General features: G+C 54.6%; 6 protein-coding genes across 6 annotated transcripts in view; 3 read left to right on the forward strand and 3 right to left on the reverse strand.

Annotated features, from left to right (window-relative positions):
* Window positions 1-290: 290 nt before the first annotated feature.
* BBA_02247 (MYB and HSA domain-containing protein) lies at window positions 291-4689 on the forward strand (the record flags this gene model as incomplete). The annotated part of the gene is made up of 3 exons (XM_008597344.1): window positions 291-352; window positions 430-582; window positions 738-4689. The coding sequence occupies 3 exons, from the start codon at window positions 291-293 to the stop codon at window positions 4687-4689; spliced, it is 4167 nt and encodes a 1388-aa protein (XP_008595566.1).
* Window positions 4690-5748: 1059 nt separating this feature from the next.
* Window positions 5749-7998, reverse strand: BBA_02248 (sodium/hydrogen exchanger 3; the record flags this gene model as incomplete). Its single annotated transcript, XM_008597345.1, has 5 exons — window positions 5749-6845; window positions 6895-7551; window positions 7611-7757; window positions 7855-7884; window positions 7956-7998. The coding sequence occupies 5 exons, from the start codon at window positions 7996-7998 to the stop codon at window positions 5749-5751; spliced, it is 1974 nt and encodes a 657-aa protein (XP_008595567.1).
* Window positions 7999-9180: 1182 nt separating this feature from the next.
* BBA_02249 (ADP-ribosylation factor family protein) lies at window positions 9181-9891 on the forward strand (the record flags this gene model as incomplete). The annotated part of the gene is made up of 2 exons (XM_008597346.1): window positions 9181-9229; window positions 9299-9891. 2 exons carry the CDS (start codon window positions 9181-9183, stop codon window positions 9889-9891), a joined length of 642 nt encoding a protein of 213 aa, XP_008595568.1.
* A 2652-nt stretch (window positions 9892-12543) lies between these two features.
* On the reverse strand, window positions 12544-13495 carry BBA_02250 (3' exoribonuclease family protein; the record flags this gene model as incomplete). Its single annotated transcript, XM_008597347.1, has 2 exons — window positions 12544-13273; window positions 13332-13495. 2 exons carry the CDS (start codon window positions 13493-13495, stop codon window positions 12544-12546), a joined length of 894 nt encoding a protein of 297 aa, XP_008595569.1.
* Window positions 13496-13751: 256 nt separating this feature from the next.
* BBA_02251 (Cwf15/Cwc15 cell cycle control) lies at window positions 13752-14691 on the forward strand (the record flags this gene model as incomplete). Its single annotated transcript, XM_008597348.1, has 4 exons — window positions 13752-13784; window positions 13848-14330; window positions 14408-14581; window positions 14638-14691. The coding sequence occupies 4 exons, from the start codon at window positions 13752-13754 to the stop codon at window positions 14689-14691; spliced, it is 744 nt and encodes a 247-aa protein (XP_008595570.1).
* A 113-nt stretch (window positions 14692-14804) lies between these two features.
* Window positions 14805-16393, reverse strand: part of BBA_02252 (D-xylulose kinase) — a gene marked incomplete at both ends in the record, with an annotated part of 2042 nt that continues 453 nt past the window's right edge. Inside the window, 2 exons of the mRNA XM_008597349.1 lie at window positions 14805-16094; window positions 16171-16386. Of these exons, the coding sequence (XP_008595571.1) occupies window positions 14805-16094; window positions 16171-16386 (1506 nt within the window). The remainder of the gene's footprint in view (window positions 16095-16170; window positions 16387-16393) is intronic.

Consider the following 16393-nt stretch of genomic DNA (forward strand, 5'->3'; position numbering starts at 1 on the left):
TTGCGCCCCTAAGAAAAGGCGCTAAAACGGCCCAAGCCTAGCAAACTCCCTCAACCGCCAAAACCCAAGTAACCGCTGTCTGGACGAAAATTTTGTACGCCCCCCCTTCCCAGCCGGCCAACACTTTGGAGGTTACGAGACGACACGACAGCAAAGAGAAATCTGTCGACGCGGCGTCCACAACCACGATTTTCATCGCCTCGGACGTCCCTTTTCATCTCGCACAATCCTCTTTTTTACCAAGGCAGCATCCGTTTCGCTCGCAAACGGATGTTGCGACAGCAGATGCTATGACTGAGGTCGGGCACGCCGATTTATCGCGGCTGCTTCAATCCAAGCGCAATGAGTGCCAGTAAGTTTCCCACTGTGACATGCGCCCAATTCTTCCGATGAAAATGATGGTATTTTTCTTTTGCTAACCTTCCAAAGTGCAATTGTAACTTCGCGCAAGAGGAAGCTTCGCGAACTCTTCGCGGTCGCGACCCAGACTCAGCCTCTGCCACAGCAAGCCTATGCGCTGCCCGACGCGCCCGCTGCCACCAGCGCCGAGTGGCAATTCTTGCAGACGAATGATATTTTGCAGTATGTTGCTCCGCCTCGCTATATTTTTTTTGAGCGTTTTTGTGATTGCTTTGAGGCTTTGGTTGATTTTTTATTCATCCGCCTCTGCTGCCTCTACTGCAATGCCCACTGAAGCATCCACTGTAATATTACCCCCCATACTGACCATGCCACAGAGACAGAATCTTCGATGAAGGAAGTATTCCACCGCGACCAGCGCAATCCGTCGAAGCCTTGAAAAGGTCTATTAATGCTCAGCTTGCTGCTGCAAGTTCCCGGGCTAATTCGCCAGTTGTCACGACTCCCGGAACGTCGAATTCGACAACCTCGGCGCGATCAACACCTGGCGTAAAGAGCCCGGCCAACACCCATCATGCATCTAAGCCTGCTATCCCGACCCAGCCTTCTACGTCAGCGATTGCTGCACGTGCTCAGAAGCAACCGGATAGACCTGCCAATGTCTCGAGACGACCAACCCAAGTTTCGTTCCCTCCTGGCACCAAAGGATCGCCTTCCTTATCACCAACGCCAGTCGTTAATGGAGTTTCCTTAACTGCCCCCCCGAGTGATGGTTCGTTGAGCATCAAGTTGCCCCAAGATGCGGCAAAAGTTACTGATGCCCTGTCTTCTCCGGAATCAACAGCTGCCAGTGCGACGACTACTGCGGCTCACGACATCTCTGCCAACACCAGCCCAGACCACGAAGGCCCTCGATCCCCCGAAAATGTACAACTACCTGTGCAAGCTGAGCCGAAACCAGACACAAAAGACAATGCTGCCAGTCAGAAGACACCAATGTCCGACGAAGATCAGCTACTGCAGGAGTCTATACGATCTGCTGCTGCGTCTGGCTCGGAAGATGAAGCGCCATCAATAACTCCCCCAACTCCAGTACCGCAAACTGGCACCACGCTACCTCCCACCACCGAAGTTCCTGACAGCCAAGACGAAGCGGATAAGATGGATGTCGATGTCCCTGAAACGGGCCAGACTTCCATTAATGTCAAACAGACACCTCTACTTACACCTCAACCAACAAGAGAAAGCGTGCCTGTAGAGCGTGCCGTCACCAGAGTCTCTTCGGGAGCCATGAGATTAAAGTCGGTCAACGAAATCGTCGGCGCTACCCCTCGTTCAATCACCGATCGCGGCACGCCAAAGGACCTACACGATCGACTCACGCCATCCGCTTCTGTACCAGAATCACCAGCAGCGAGACCGAAATCACGAAAGGACCGCAGCAAGGGGCAAGTGTCTAAGGTTTTATTCGGGAAGCAGCCTAAGCGTGTCGATGACAAGACCATCGCCTCAGGTCAAAAGGAACAGTTTCACCCCTTCGACGACTATTACACTCCGCTCTTTATACAAAACTTTACCGGCGCAACCAACTGGATGCAGCCCATCGAGAAAATTCTGTTCCACGCCAACAAGACGATTGGCACTTCCGATGCTAACCTCGCAATCCTGGATAATCAAGCCTGCAAGGTGCTACGTAGGGTGTATCATCTGCAGCAGCATGACAAGTGGTCTTTGCGACAGCCCAAGCGTTGCCCGGAGCCGATACGACCTAGTTCGCAATGGGATGTGATGCTTCAAGAGATGAAATGGATGAGAACGGATTTCAGAGAGGAGCGCAAATGGAAGATGGCGGTAGCCCGGAATTTGGCCTACGCATGTGTCGAATGGCACGAATCAAATGCAGAAGACCGACTCGCCCTTCAGGTTATTGCGCGTATTCCTTCCAAGGTTTGCACTGATGTGCACGATACGGAAATGGGCGGCGAAGGGTTGGCCGGGGCTGAGAACCACCCCACGCCTGATTTAGAGCCCTCGGGCAACGCTGATTCACCTCTACACGACGACATCTCCGAAGTGTTCGTCGAGACTGTCGCGCCGTCGGCCATTTTCTCATTACAAGAGGATGACGTCGTATTCGGTCTTCGACGCACTCAAGCTGCCGATCAGCTCTTGGAAGAATTGCCTCTATTCGGCAATCCTCTCAAGATTCCTCAAACCGACCTTGTAAGCCCGGATTTCGACCCTGATGCTCACTGGCGGCGACCAGCTCTACCTCTGAGCAAATACGTCGAAGGTGAGATGAATGTTACTTGCAAAGGCCCTCCGCGCAAACGCGGCCGATTCGACCATCGAAATGAAGACTCGGACGACGAAGGTGACAGTACCTTTGTCGCCGACCACACAACCAACAACGCCAAAAGCGACGCCATCACCAGCAATGTCGCCCTGTTCAATCCCGAGTCGAAGCCTATCCGAGATCGGTTGCATGCTGGCCACCAATTTCGACCTCCATCGGAACATCCTATGCCTATGCAATCTTTCTACGAGTGTCGCAGCGCGTCACAGTGGACAGTAGCTGAAGATGATGAGCTCAGAGGCCTCGTGCGCGAATACTCATACAACTGGTCCCTGATCTCGAGCATGCTCTCGACAAAATCCTCCTTTGTCTCCGGCCCGGAGCGACGCACCCCATGGGAGTGCTTTGAGCGATGGATCAACCTAGAGGGACTACCAGCTGACATGCAAAAGACGCAATATTTCAAAGCTTACAACACCAGAATCGAAGCAGCCCAACGTATTATAGCTCAGCAGAATCAGATCGCGGCCCAGCAAGCCAGCGCTGCCGGCGGCAATATGCCTGCTCTTCGCAGAAGACCTTCCGTCCCTGTCAGAGTCGAACGACGCAGGAACCAGAAGCACCTGACTTTGATCGATGCCATGAGGAAGCTCGCGAAGAAACGAGAGACGGCTCAGCAGAAGCAACAGCACACAGCCTCGCAGAATGCGGTCAAGAAGGCTGCAGAGCCAGCTCCGCAGCGACCAACGAAAACGCCAAGAGATTACAGTTTACTGAGATACGAGCGCGATCAAGCCCTAGCCGAGAAGATGGCACAGTATGCCGCTCGCCAAGATGCGCAACGAAGAGCGCAAATGCAAGCCAGAGCACAAAGCCAAGCCGCTCAAATGGCAGGAGCCGCTCAGGGCAGCCAGTCAAACCAAGGCGCTGCACAGGCTCAAGCCGGTGCCCAGCGTGCCGAGGTTCTACCGCACATGGTGGCGGCCGCTGCCGCCGCAGCTGCCGGTCAACGTCCAAGCATGCCGTCAGCAGGTGTTAATGGCGCCCCTCAAGCTACTCCGAGCCTACCGTCGCAGATGAGCCCCGCCATGGTTGCTGCAGCTGCGCAAATGAAGGGTATTCCAACGGCCCAACTGCAAGCAGCCCTGCAAGCACAAGCTCAGCAGCACAGAATGTCGCCGATGCCTAACCAGCAAGCCGATGCAAGCCTCATGTTGCGAGCGCAGCAGATATCCAATCAACAGCGTGCAGCTGTGCAAATACAGCAGCAACAACAGGTTCACCACCAACAACAACGTCCCAACTCGGCTGTTCAGCAAAATGGACAGGGCTCACCACCGATGCACAACGGTGTGAACGGCATCAATCAGCAAACTTTTATGAATGGTACTCCATCTATGATGCCTGCTCAAGCGATGATGCCTGCTCAAGCTATGATGCCTGTTCAGAACGTCAACAATGCTAACCGCAATGGAGGTGCTGCAAGTGGCGTCCCCGTGCAAAATGGTGTTGTCAACGGCTCTCCTGGTACGCGGATGCCGACGCAGTTGCCGCCCAATATTGCTTTGCAGCTCAATCAACTTGAGGCCCAATTTCGGGCAAAGAACCCTAGCTTGACCCCCGAACAGTCTCGACAGCTTGCCACAGAACATCTCACTCGGGCCATGATGGCTCAGCGACAGTCAGCTCTGGCCGCTGCCGCAGGTGTAAACAGCCAACCTCATTTCGCAAATAGTATCGCTGCTACGACGAGCCCTCACCAGTACGCTGCTTTGCTTCGACAACAACAGCAGCAGCAAGCTGCAGCAGCGGCCGCCGCGCAGCAAAGGCAGCAGCAGCAGCAACATCAACCAAACGGCCAGCAGGGCCAGCCAGGTCAACAAGCGCCACAGCCACAGCCACAGCAGCAACCGCAACAACAGGTTCAAGGAACACAGCTGAATGGAAACAACGCTGCTGGTAGTCCGGGTCCACAGGCTGCTCACCAGCGTCAATCTAGCGGCAGTGCAACGCCATCCTCAACGAGCAGATGAGCAAGACACGCCGAGGGGGCTTGAGCTTTGATTCCAACACTTCGCACTGGGCGGGCCAAGTTATTACGGAACGTTGCACGACAGGCGCATCGCTCGTTGCGATTCGTATCTATGTCTTCTCGTTGCTGTTCTGGCATTGGCGGCAGGGCTTTGTATTCTTGCATTGTTTAGAACCTGGAGTACTTTGGCCCTTTTATTTTTCGGGATTGATCTTGGAAGGGAGTTTTGTGCAAACGTGGCTGGGACAGGTATGAGTACGATGCCTGCTGGCGATGTCTCAATCCTCTTCTTTCTTTCCAAAGAGCAGAGAAGCGGCTAGATGATTTTTGATTTGTGTGATTAGCTTTTTTTCTGACGGCAAACGAGCGCAAGGGAAAGGGAGAACCCAGCGAGCGGTTATTTTCTCTAGGCGTCTCGGTGGTATTTTTTTGGGACATTACGATTCTTACTCCTTTTATTGTATGGAGGCTTCTTGTACATAGCATATCGGAAGGAGGGAGAAGTTGAGAGAGGAGAGAGGAGAGAGTCGCAATAAAAGACACCAAGAAGAAGAAACTTTGACTCGCCAGTTGAGGGGAACTAGTCGAGCAAAGGACGATGAAGACGTTTAAAAAAACACTACCACTATTACTTCCCAAAGCTTGATATCTTGCTGCCCTGTGATGATGAACCGTAAAGCAGTGCGGAAAATGCCAGGTTTTGGAGACTAGGTTGGTGGCAAGAAGCATGAGATTGGAATACAGTGCAACTGAGTGGACTGCTAACATGCAACTTTTCAACAATGGATGTTGTCTGCATACATGGTACTCAAGGTCAACGACATTGTACTTGTATAAAAAAACGTCTAATTGCAAATTAACAGCCTGCGCATTCAATACTAGCGGCTAACAAGAAACAGCATTAACTCGTGCGTTCATACACACAATTCCAGGAAAATAGTGTATATAATATATGCCATGTCCCTTTCCCATTTATGTCTCTTTTTATAAAACCCGCGTTTCCCAATTTTCACGTCACAAAAAAGCCCTAAGAAGAAGAAAGAAACTTTAAATCAGATCATTACACTGCACTTCCACCTCCTCCGTTTCCGGATCGAGGTCTGCCTCCATCGTCATGCAGTAGTAGGTGGGGCTTGATATAGTCCTCGTCGAGCTGGCGGAATAGGCTTGCCGGGTCCTCGCTGGTGAGCAGCTGCCTGATGGCGCCTCTAGCGGTCAGGGGCTCGGATGCGGGCTCGGCGGGGCTCATGAAGGCGCTCGGAGCATGAGGCGGCGTGAAGGCGGAGGAGCTACCGACGCCGGTGCGGCGCGCGGGAGGCGGCAGGTCGGATGTGTCAATGTCGCTGCCGAGGTCCGACTCATCACCGCGACCGAGGAGATTGGCGCGCTCAAAGTCGTCGGGGTTGGCGAGGTCGCCGCCGCCGCGGTTCGAGTTTTTGCGGCTGATGCTGCGCGCGCGGCCGCTGCCGTCAATGTGCGGCGAGGAGTGGCTCGACACAAAGGCGGCTTCGCCGCGGCCCTCGCGCTCGAGGTTGGAGAGGGCCACATTGCCGTTGCGGCGGCCGCCAAAGCTGGAGCGCTTGTTATGGAGGCTGGCGCCAAACGACGTCTCAATGTCGAACTCGTCGTCGCTGTCGATTTCTTCGACGACGCCGGTGCGGATACCCAGAATCTCGAGCATGCGGGCCGTGGTGCCGCCAAAGATGATGACGGTGAGCACTACGACTACCAGCACGGTGGCGCGCAGGGCTAGGGCGTTCTCGCCAGTAAGGAGGGCGGCGAGAGCGACGCCGACGGCGCCGCGAAGACCGGCCCAGAAGAGCATGGCCTGGTAGTTGTACGGTAGCTCGTCTCGGACTTCAAGGCCGCGACGTCTCGCACGATAGCGAATAACGGCGTTGATGATCCTGGACAAGGGGAAGACGGCGACCCATCGGGCAGCGCAGACGGCGCAGACTGTGACGATGATAAGCGGCGGCTGGAACTGGAGAGCGCTTTCCGTAAAGAGCGCAAGGCCGAGGTAGATGAAGATGAAGTTTTCAACAAGCTGCGACATGACCTGGAAGATGAACTTGGTGGTGAGTTGTGTGCGTCGCGACATGTTGAAGTAGGCGTAGTGCTTGAGCGTGATGCCGCAGAACAGAAGCGACACGATACCTGGGACGGGTCAGTAAGAGAAGTGAATCACATGGTTTGGGTCTTCTACCAGAGAGATGAACGCCGTGAGAGAAGAAGTATGTTCCGTAGGCAATCAGAATAATGACGCAGCTCTCAGTTTTAGGGAAGCGACGGACGTAGGTAAACTTGAGCAGCAGCGCGGTGCCGACACCAGCAATGACACCAATCATCAAGGAACCAAAGAAAATCAGTAAGAAGATGCCAGTTCCTTCGAAGAAGCTGATTATTCCGTGGCTGGTAGCCTCGCCCTTTTTGTATCTCTGAGCCGTCTCAAAAATGACAATGGCAATGGCATCGTTGAGAATAGACTCGCCAAAGATGATGGTGTAGAGCTTAGGGTCGACCTTGTAGGCGTTGAAAATGGCGAGGATGGTGACAGGATCGGTGGCAGATAGGGTGGCTCCGACAGAGATGGCGTCGACAAAGGTCATGTTAATAGAACCGGGAATCTGCGAGTAGAGCCATAGAATCAGACCAATGACGACGGCCGACAGAAAGGTGCCGGCAAAGGCAAAGGTCAAAATAGTGCCAATATTTCGGAAGAAGTTGGCTTGGTGTAGTTCGTAGCCAGAGGATAGAATAATGGGCGGCAAGAGAAGATTGAAAAAGATTTGGTAGTCAAAGTTGAGGGGTGATCGAATCGAGTCGCCAGATGTGATGAGAAGGACGAGGCCGACAACCATGCCTAGCTACTGTTAGAAATGGCTTCCTGAGTGTTAAGGAGAGCAATTGGGTAGCTTGTACCAGCGAAAATCGATATAACCGTCTCATGAATGGCCGTGACCTTTTTCATTTGGAGTATGTAGCTGACGAAGAAGGTGATGATGAGCAGCAGGATGCAAATGAAAATGGCCCAGGCTGCGAAAAATTCCTTTTGCGCCGAGTCCTCCTCTGGAATGAGTTAGCAACGTGCCTCGAAAGGGATAATGGAACCGGTTCGGCATTGAGTCGCGCATGCGCCTGTCGCGCGGGGGGAGGGTATTCGAACCTCCAGTGTCGCCATCTTCGTCGGCCCGGCCTGCAGGGGAAAATGTCAGCATTCGGCCATCAAGCTGTCGCGTGGGACTGACGCAGCAGCCGAGGACATACGCAGCAAGCCCAGGCCAAGACTGGCCAGCTCGGCAACACTCATGAATTAGGGTATCGCCGCCGTGAGGTTCGGTAATTGTTTATCGTGAAAAGTCGCAGACGTCGTCGTATGAGGGGGAGAGGGGGGGCTCGCGCGGGAGCGTCACCGGGGATTCAGAGCGACCATGAGCGAGGACCGTTTTTGAATATCGAGAAATGAGGCTTTCAAATTTAAAAAGCGCAGGGTGTAGATGAAGCAGGCAGATGCGCAGAGGGCGACACGAAGGGAGTTCTGGCGGAGGAACTGTGGATGATGGGAGTCTTGCGGGAAGCAAAAAGATGCCAACTTGGCCTGTTGAACGTTTGGCGCAGAGTGGTTGGGTTTGACCGACGGAGCAAGTACCTAAGCACGCGCAGTTTTTGGCATGTTGCGACGGTTAATTGCGCGGGTGGCGCCAGGCAGCGATGCAGCAGTGCTTGGGCCCTGTATGAAGCCACTGTAACCCGCTATAATTCCGGCAGGTACAGCGCCAAGCTGCACGGCACCTATTCTCAGCGAGCCTTCTAACGATGTGGCTTCGAACTTTAAAATGTGTTTTTTCTTTCTTTACTCTGTGGGTGTGACTATATTAGACGCTTTTTATGTTGCAGTTTTGTCTAGTAGTTCTCCTGCAAAGGTGGTAGGTATATCAACGAGTACAGTCCGACTAACACCACGACGCCAAGTACATATAACGCGCAAGAGTAGAAGCCGACTTGATCATGATTACTATGATATTTTGCTCTTGTACAATTTTGTGTTCGAAGAGTGTAACCCTTTGCTAGCAGGTACTTACTCTGTCATTTTCAGGCGTTCTGTTATAGACAGTCAACGGACTTGCAGCCTCGCGGTCAACATCAAGCCAATCACGATACACACCGGGATCATCAGTTCATGGCTAAAACTCCAATACCAATAGCAAATGTCTAGAAATTCAATAAATACTTTTTGCTTCCCAACTACTCTATTAGCTTGCGGGTATTGCCGCCAGTGTCCTTCAATCAACTTCTCTTCCACGGAGCGCCCCACCACCATCAACAGTCCGTTTCTGACGGTGACAGGTCAGCTTCGCCAACACCACCAACTCCGACCCAAGCTGTCCACCAACCAGCAACACCAAAGTCACCAGCAAACACTACACTACACAAGTTCCCGGACCAACACGGCTCTGTACCCCGGCGCAACGGGCGCTACCCTCCAGCAGCCATGTATCACCTCGCCAAGGGCCTATATCTCTATGCGACCAGCAAAGAAGGTAACTTGCCTCCTCCCACCACCCCGTCCTCCTTCATGCACGAGCCCCCCTCCTAACCTGGCCGTGTAGAATACTCCGTCATCGTCCTCGGTCTCGACAATGCCGGCAAGACGACGTTCCACGAGCAGGTCAAGGCCATGTATATGCCCGACGCGCCCGCGCCCAAGCTCAAGACGGTACCGACCGTCGGCCAAAACGTGTCGACGCTCACGCTGCCCGACATGTACCTCAAGGTGTGGGACGTTGGCGGCCAGCACTCGCTGCGCCGTCTCTGGGAAAGCTATTACACGAGCTGCCACGCCATCGTTTTCGTAGTCGACTCGACCGACGTAGGCGACGGCACCCTCGAGCACGACGGCACCGGCGGCCGCCTCGATGAGTGCCGCCGCGTCCTCGAGGACGTCCTCCAGCACTCTGACGCCGACGGCGTGCCCTTACTCGTCCTCGCTAACAAGCAGGACCGCGAAGACTGCGTCGAGACTATCCGAATCAAGGAGGGCCTTGTCAAAAGGGTCATGGAGGGCGACAAGGGCGACAGCATTCGCGATACCCGCGTCCTCGCCATGAGCGCTCTGACGGGGGAGGGCGTGCGCGAGGCCGTCGACTGGCTGCGCACGAGGGTGCAGTGGAATAAAGAGTCTAGACCGCCCGTTATGCGCTGAGCAGGGTCGGAAACTCTTCTTGTCTTTGTCCTTTTCCTCATGAGCTACGAGCCTGCCTTTTTTTTTTCTCTCGTCGCATCGGAGTTTGGGTTCAAGTAGAATATTCTGGTAGATATCAGATAGAACAGCATACAACGTCAACCGCAAGGTGCTAATGAATTGGCATTCCAATGCATTGGGTATGCCTCCGCTCTATTCCTTATGGCAAGATGGAACAACCAACAAATGGGGTCAACAGCCAAGATTGACAGTCCTTACCTCTTGATTGACAAGCCTACACACATTTTCAGATCGCAGCATATCAAGCTCGACCTCGAAGCATCTGCTTCAAGCAGTCACAATAGTCGTGATCTTTGTTCTCTAATTCTGCACCCGTGCCCAAGAGGCACGAGCAGATGATCCATGACCAACCAATTCTCCGTAAGTCAGCAGCCTATCGCATCAATGTCGTGCGACCGTTGTTAGGATTCTTCGCCTCCAAGTTAGCCCTCGCTTCGACCAGCTCTCCCAAACAGTCATCATAATACATGGGGAACTAAAAGAAACGGCGTCAGGCCACGCGCTGTGCGAGTCGTCACATGTAAGCATGCCTCAAGGAGGCTGAGAGGCAGCTGTAACCGATCCACTTCCAAAAAGGACCATGAGTTACAGCTGATGCAATCAAGTCATCATCTATGTCACTGGTATTACCTACATTTTGTCGCGCATTTGTGCTGCTCTCTGTCGCGCTCTCAAGTTGTATGATGAAACGCCATGGAACAAATTTTCGCCTACTTTTGGCTCGAAACGCTAGCAAGTCCTGAATATTTTGTTGCACTTGGGATGTTGAAGCGAGCCATGTAAAGACTAAATCAAGGCGGCCACAAGGTCATGCTGAGAGCGTTCAAAAGGGTCGGTACCAAGTGCGGCCAACACGGTTGCCAGAATCCCTAACAAAATCGTAAGTGATCACTAATATCACTGTTGTTGAATGTGTTAGACATTTTCACCGCGACATTTGATGCAACACATTTCGCCAGTCAAAGCTCCAGTTTCTGGACGGCGGCCACGATTTCTGAAGCCTTTGAGAACGTTCCATCCCAGCAACCTAATATTATGTCCCCTCCCAATAGTCCCTCAACACTAGGGAATCTTCCGTCTGTAAAGTAAGCGTCTACACTTGCTTCGTACTCCTCTATCTCCTCCACAGAGGAGAAAGATCCTGTACTTGCGCGAAACGGCCAATGCCCTGTGACGATGGCATACAGTACGGATCCGAGGCTAAATATATCAACCTTGAAAGTTATCTCCTCCCACTGTAGCTTCGGGTCATAGAAACCAGAATCTGGAAACTTGTCCGCGCAGAGCGCGAGCTCCTCTCATGTAGAACCACCAAAGTCACAAAACCACAAGTCAAGCGAATCAGGACCAGTACCGTGAACAAGGAAGTTATCTGGCCGTAAGTCACAGTGTATGACCCTTCGGCTATGAATATATGCGATGGAGTACACGGCTTGAATAAACCATTTCTGACAAAGACGAAGCGGCATCGAAGAAGCGTGATCATGAAGATAAGACTGGAGATTCCCGTGGCTTGCTTCAGCCATGAGGAGACCATTAGGATGAGGACCTAAGAAGCTTCGGTCGTGTGAGAAAATGTGCACAAATGTAGCAACGGCACAGAACTTTCACAGTACCTAACAATCCTCGGATGCGAACCTAACGTTTGCAGAATTTGCTCCTCAATGATATACTTGCTAACAACACTCGGTCGCTTGTGGATGACGTGATCCTTGCCTATTTTAACGGCAGCTTTCAGTAACACGCCCGGGCGGACTCGGAAGAATATCGCTGTCGAGCCTGGGAAATCCGCGGTCGATAACCTTTCCAGCGCCGCCAGGCTTGCAAATTGAGCTTCCACACTTGGTTCGGAACGCATCTTTCAGCCTCTTTCGTTTGTGTAGACGCAAGCTAAGAAGAGAGAGGAGCGCTGCCAACACCGAGACCAAGACCATCTGCACCGGCTACGGCTTAACGATATACCGTCATGGCCCTATACTTGCGAAACGTACGTGGTGTAAGGCTCTGGCTCTTCCTTCCGCAACCTGCCAGCTGATCTGGTCAGAAGAATTACACTATCGCTCTGATTAAGTCAATGCCGCAGAAGATCTGTGGCGGGTATGAGGCCGCCAAAGCAGTAACTTGCATGCGACTGATAACCTCGCGTGACATGACAATTTGAGATGCATCTAATTGCATCACCACGACACGAGAACAATAAAAGGGCAAGAACACAAACATGGCAAGAGAAAATAACAGTCAATCTGGGCATTTCAAGCCTAATTGATGCCTAGCTGCTCTGCTGAAGGCGCTGCTGTACATGTTGCTGGCTGCGCAGCGCCACTTGTTCAACCTAAAGTAATGGCGAGTATATGTGCGCATCCTTGAATAGAGTGATCGAAAGACCTGCAGAGCAGTGAGTAACAGCAGCCCTTGAATTCTAACGAGTCCAACCGCGGTTGCGACTTTTGTCAAGTTCCCAGGGCGCGGCAGCTAGTAAAAGCAATGCTACTTGCCTCTATCAGAGAGACCATCAGAAAGATGCCATGAATCGTGGCGTCTGAAGCTCTGTCTTCTATCTAGACATTCCATTTTCTTGCGCTTTCGTCAGTATCATCTCTCATTTTCAGCCGTCAGCTCCGCCATTAATCCGCCCTTGTCCCTCCGCTTCGCGTCCTCTGCCAATTCCCTATCCACCAAATCCGTAAACTCCTTTGTCTTTCCCAGCGCCCTCTGCGCGCAAGCCACAAACAGCGGCGCATCTACCGCGTCGCCGCCTAGCTTGGAGATTTGGCAAATCTCGCCGTGCCTGTTCATGCTAAACGTGCAGCTGCTCGTCCGGAGCTGCTCCTCCAGCCACGTCGTGTCCAGCAGCACCTTTTCCTCCTCCTCGTCGCCGTTGCCGCCAAAGAAGCTAAACGTGACGCAGAATGGCGAGTGCAGCCAGCTCAGCGGCACGGGCACGCGCTCAGCAGGCGTGTAGACGGTCAGCACGCCGCCCTCCATGGTCGTCTCGGGCTTGCGAAAGTGGCGTAGCGCGGCGACGACGGCCAGACACGAGGTGTCGAGCAGATTGCCTTCGTGGGCGAGCACGTGCAGGTCGACGCGCACCGACCAGCACTTTTGGCCGGCGATGAGGCACAGCGACTCGGTGTCGAGCGCGCCGGAGCGGCGAATCGTCTTTTCGAGGAGGCGTGACAGGATGACTTCGGTCTCTGTCGGACGATTCACCTCAAAGGACGGTGCAGCCATGGGACTGAGCTCGGAAGCAATGGTAAAGACGCCGTCAAACGGCCGGTCTGAGAATGGGACTGTGACTTCTGCTGAGACTTTGGCCAGGACCCTGACAAAAATTAGTATTGATTCGAGTGAAGCGCGAGATGTGCTTTGAGAGAACTCACTTTGTCTTGCCGAGTTGCACTTCAGCAATGCCATACTCATCGCCGAATGTAAGCTTTAGTGACCTATATTGTTCGAATGTGCGATTATCCAGACGCAGCCCCTCGGCTAGTGCCTGTGTGACGAATGTCTTTTCGCTCAATGATGGCTCCACTTCTCGTGGCATTTTGCATTTATTTATTAAATTTTCAGACAATCCTCTTCAGGAATACTCTGCCAATTGAAATGCTAGAGAAGTTGAGAGGTTGACATGGGTGCACGCAAAGAAGCAGATTCTGCCGGGCGGTGAGTGCGGTTTTGCCTGTTTGGCACGCCAGCGTCTAACCGCATTAGACGACGCAACTGCGACATCGATCGCCATCTCTTTTCCATCTTTCTAGTCATCCATCTTTCAAAAACTTGCGTAATAACACACACACATAATGACTACAGCGCATAGACCTACATTTGATCCGGTAAGAAATTTCCCACCCAAACCATTTGACTTGCCCAAACTAAACGCTTTACCACCACGACAGGCCGTCGGCAAGGAAGCCCTTCGCGGCCCGGCCTACCACCAGCGCCTCCTCCCCGCACACACGCAGCTCAAGTACCGCCGCGCGGGCCAGGGCGGCGCTGCCGACGAAGACGAGTACGACGGCACGCGCGATCTGGCCGCCGAGCTGCTCGCCGCCGAGGCGGCCCATTTCGCCAAGAAGAAGGGCACCGGCGCGCCGCTCGCCATCGAAGAGGACGGCCACGAGACGGCAGCGACATCTGGCGGTGCAGGCACGAAGCGGCCGCATCCCGCGGGTGATGAGGCTGGTACGGACGGTGAAGAAGATGCGCGTGCGAGGAGGTTGAGGATACTAGAGGAGACGAGAGACATTGATGCGGACGATTCCGACGAAGCAGAAGACGATGACGATAGCGATGATAGTGACAGCGATGATGAGGATGCGGAGCTGCAGCGGGAGTTGGAGCGAGTGCGGAGGGAGCGCGAGGAAAAGAAGAAGCAAGAGGTGAGCTCTACGCGGACGCTGGCCGGATGCTTGGCGGAAAGTGTGGCCGAAGTGAAATACTAACGCAACTCGTCCAGGAACTTGAGCGCATCAAAGAGGAAGAGGATGCACGGGAACGCAACATTGCGCTGGGCAACCCGCTACTCAACAAGCAAGACTTTACAATGAAGAGGCGCTGGGACGACGACGTCGTTTTCAAGAACCAGGCGCGCGGGACGGAAGACAAGGGCAAGAAGAAGGAGTTTGTCAATGTGAGTTTTATTCCTCTCGCCATGCTCGTTTACATTGTTACTGACCACTTCTGCAGGATCTTTTGCGCTCTGATTTTCATAGACGATTTATGAGCAAATACGTTAGATAGACTGGAAAGAACGAGGTAAATGCCAGACCTCGAGTACTAATATAAGCAAACCAATAAATGCCTCCATCATTTTCGAAGAGCTCTCCTTCAAGTGAATGAATGCTCCCCTGTTTTTATCGTTTCTCCTCCTCCGCCAGCAGCCTCTGCTCCATCTCCTCAAACGCGCCCAGCACGTTTCCGTACCTCTCATACGTCCCCTCTCTGTACCCTCGATCCACGCGCGCAATCGCGCCCTCTTCCCTCCAGCGCCCCGCTAGCAGCTCGTCAAACGCCTCGCCCTCGCGACGTTGCAGCGCCCACACAGCCTTGTAAGCGCCGCCCAGCGCGCACGCGTCGCCGCCCACGTCGAGCCTGTACACGCCGTCGACGCCGCCGAGCACGCTGCCCAGCGTCTGCGCAATCGCCGCGTTGTGGGAAGCCCCCCCGACGAGGTAGATGCGGCGCGGCTGCGCGGGGAGTTGTCGCTGCTGCTGCTCGTCGCCGGATGGTGCCTGCACGAGCTTTTGTGAGCGCAGACGCATCGAAAGCGCTTGCGACTCGACAATTATACGGGCGTCGGTGGCTGCGGACCATGCCGGCCTAGGGTTCTTTTCCTCGCGAAGGTCGCTCCCGTCGGCGGCGTTGCAGGTGAAGCGCCACGTGCCGGGGCGGATATTGGGCACTGTCTCGCGGAGGTCAAAGTAGAGCCCCATCTTGGCGCGGCGGCTATCGTCGTCGTCGGAGCCGCTGATACCAAGCGGTGGCGTATCCACGACGGCCTTGTCGAACGCCTGCCAGCTGGTGTCGCCGCCGCCGCCGCCGCCGCCGCCGCCGCCGTCGCCTGCGGTGTCTGGTTTGGGCAGAGCATCGCGCACGCGCTCCCGGGACAGGCCGCCGTTCTTGTAGCACAGCATAAACATGTAGTGGCCCGGCGTTGTTGGGTGATTGAAGAAGTGGTAGGCGCCGTCAGGCGCGCACGTCTCGGTGTGCATAAGGAACGTGGTCGACGTGCCGAGCGACACGATGGCGTCGCCCGGCCGCAGCGGCAGCGCGAGAATCGTCGCCGGGTTGTCGCCGGTAAACGGCAGCACCTGGCAGCGCGGGTCGAAGCCGTACCGCGCCGCAAAGTAGCTGGCAATGGGGCCGAGCGCCTGCCCGCCGTCCATGCAGGGCTCGCCGAGCCGTGCGCGCAGCGCGTCTGCCCCGTCCGCGCCGCCGCCGGCGAGGGCGAGCAGCGCGGGGTTCCAGCGCTGGTTGGGCATGTCCCACAGATTCATGCCGCAGACGTCGCCGACGTCGAGCGGCGCGATGCGGCCGAGGAGCACCGACGCGAGCCACGAGGACACGAGGGAGATGCGGGCCGTGTTTTCGTAGACTTGGGGGTGAGTACGGCGGAGGCGCATAATCTGCGGTCCCGTGAATCGCTAAAGAAAATAAATCCGTCAACACGGTTCGATTTACTTGTTCTTCTTCGTAGTACACCGGGGGGGGGGCACTTACATGATGCGCGCCGCTGCCGGTTACCTTGGCCAGCTCCTCGCGGCCGCCCAGCGCCGCGTCAAACGCGTCGCACTCGTCCTGCGTGCTCTGATCCTGCCAGTTGGGCGACCATGGATGCGCGAGCGCTGGCTCGAGCTGCGCAGCGAGCGGCCCGCGGTCCGGATCCAGCGCGGCGAGCAGCCGCTCGGCGTCGGCGTTCCAGTAGACGCTGCCGTGCTGCTGG

This window comes from Beauveria bassiana, assembly GCF_000280675.1.
Source record: "Beauveria bassiana ARSEF 2860 unplaced genomic scaffold BBA_S00004, whole genome shotgun sequence".
Taxonomy (NCBI): domain Eukaryota; kingdom Fungi; phylum Ascomycota; class Sordariomycetes; order Hypocreales; family Cordycipitaceae; genus Beauveria; species Beauveria bassiana.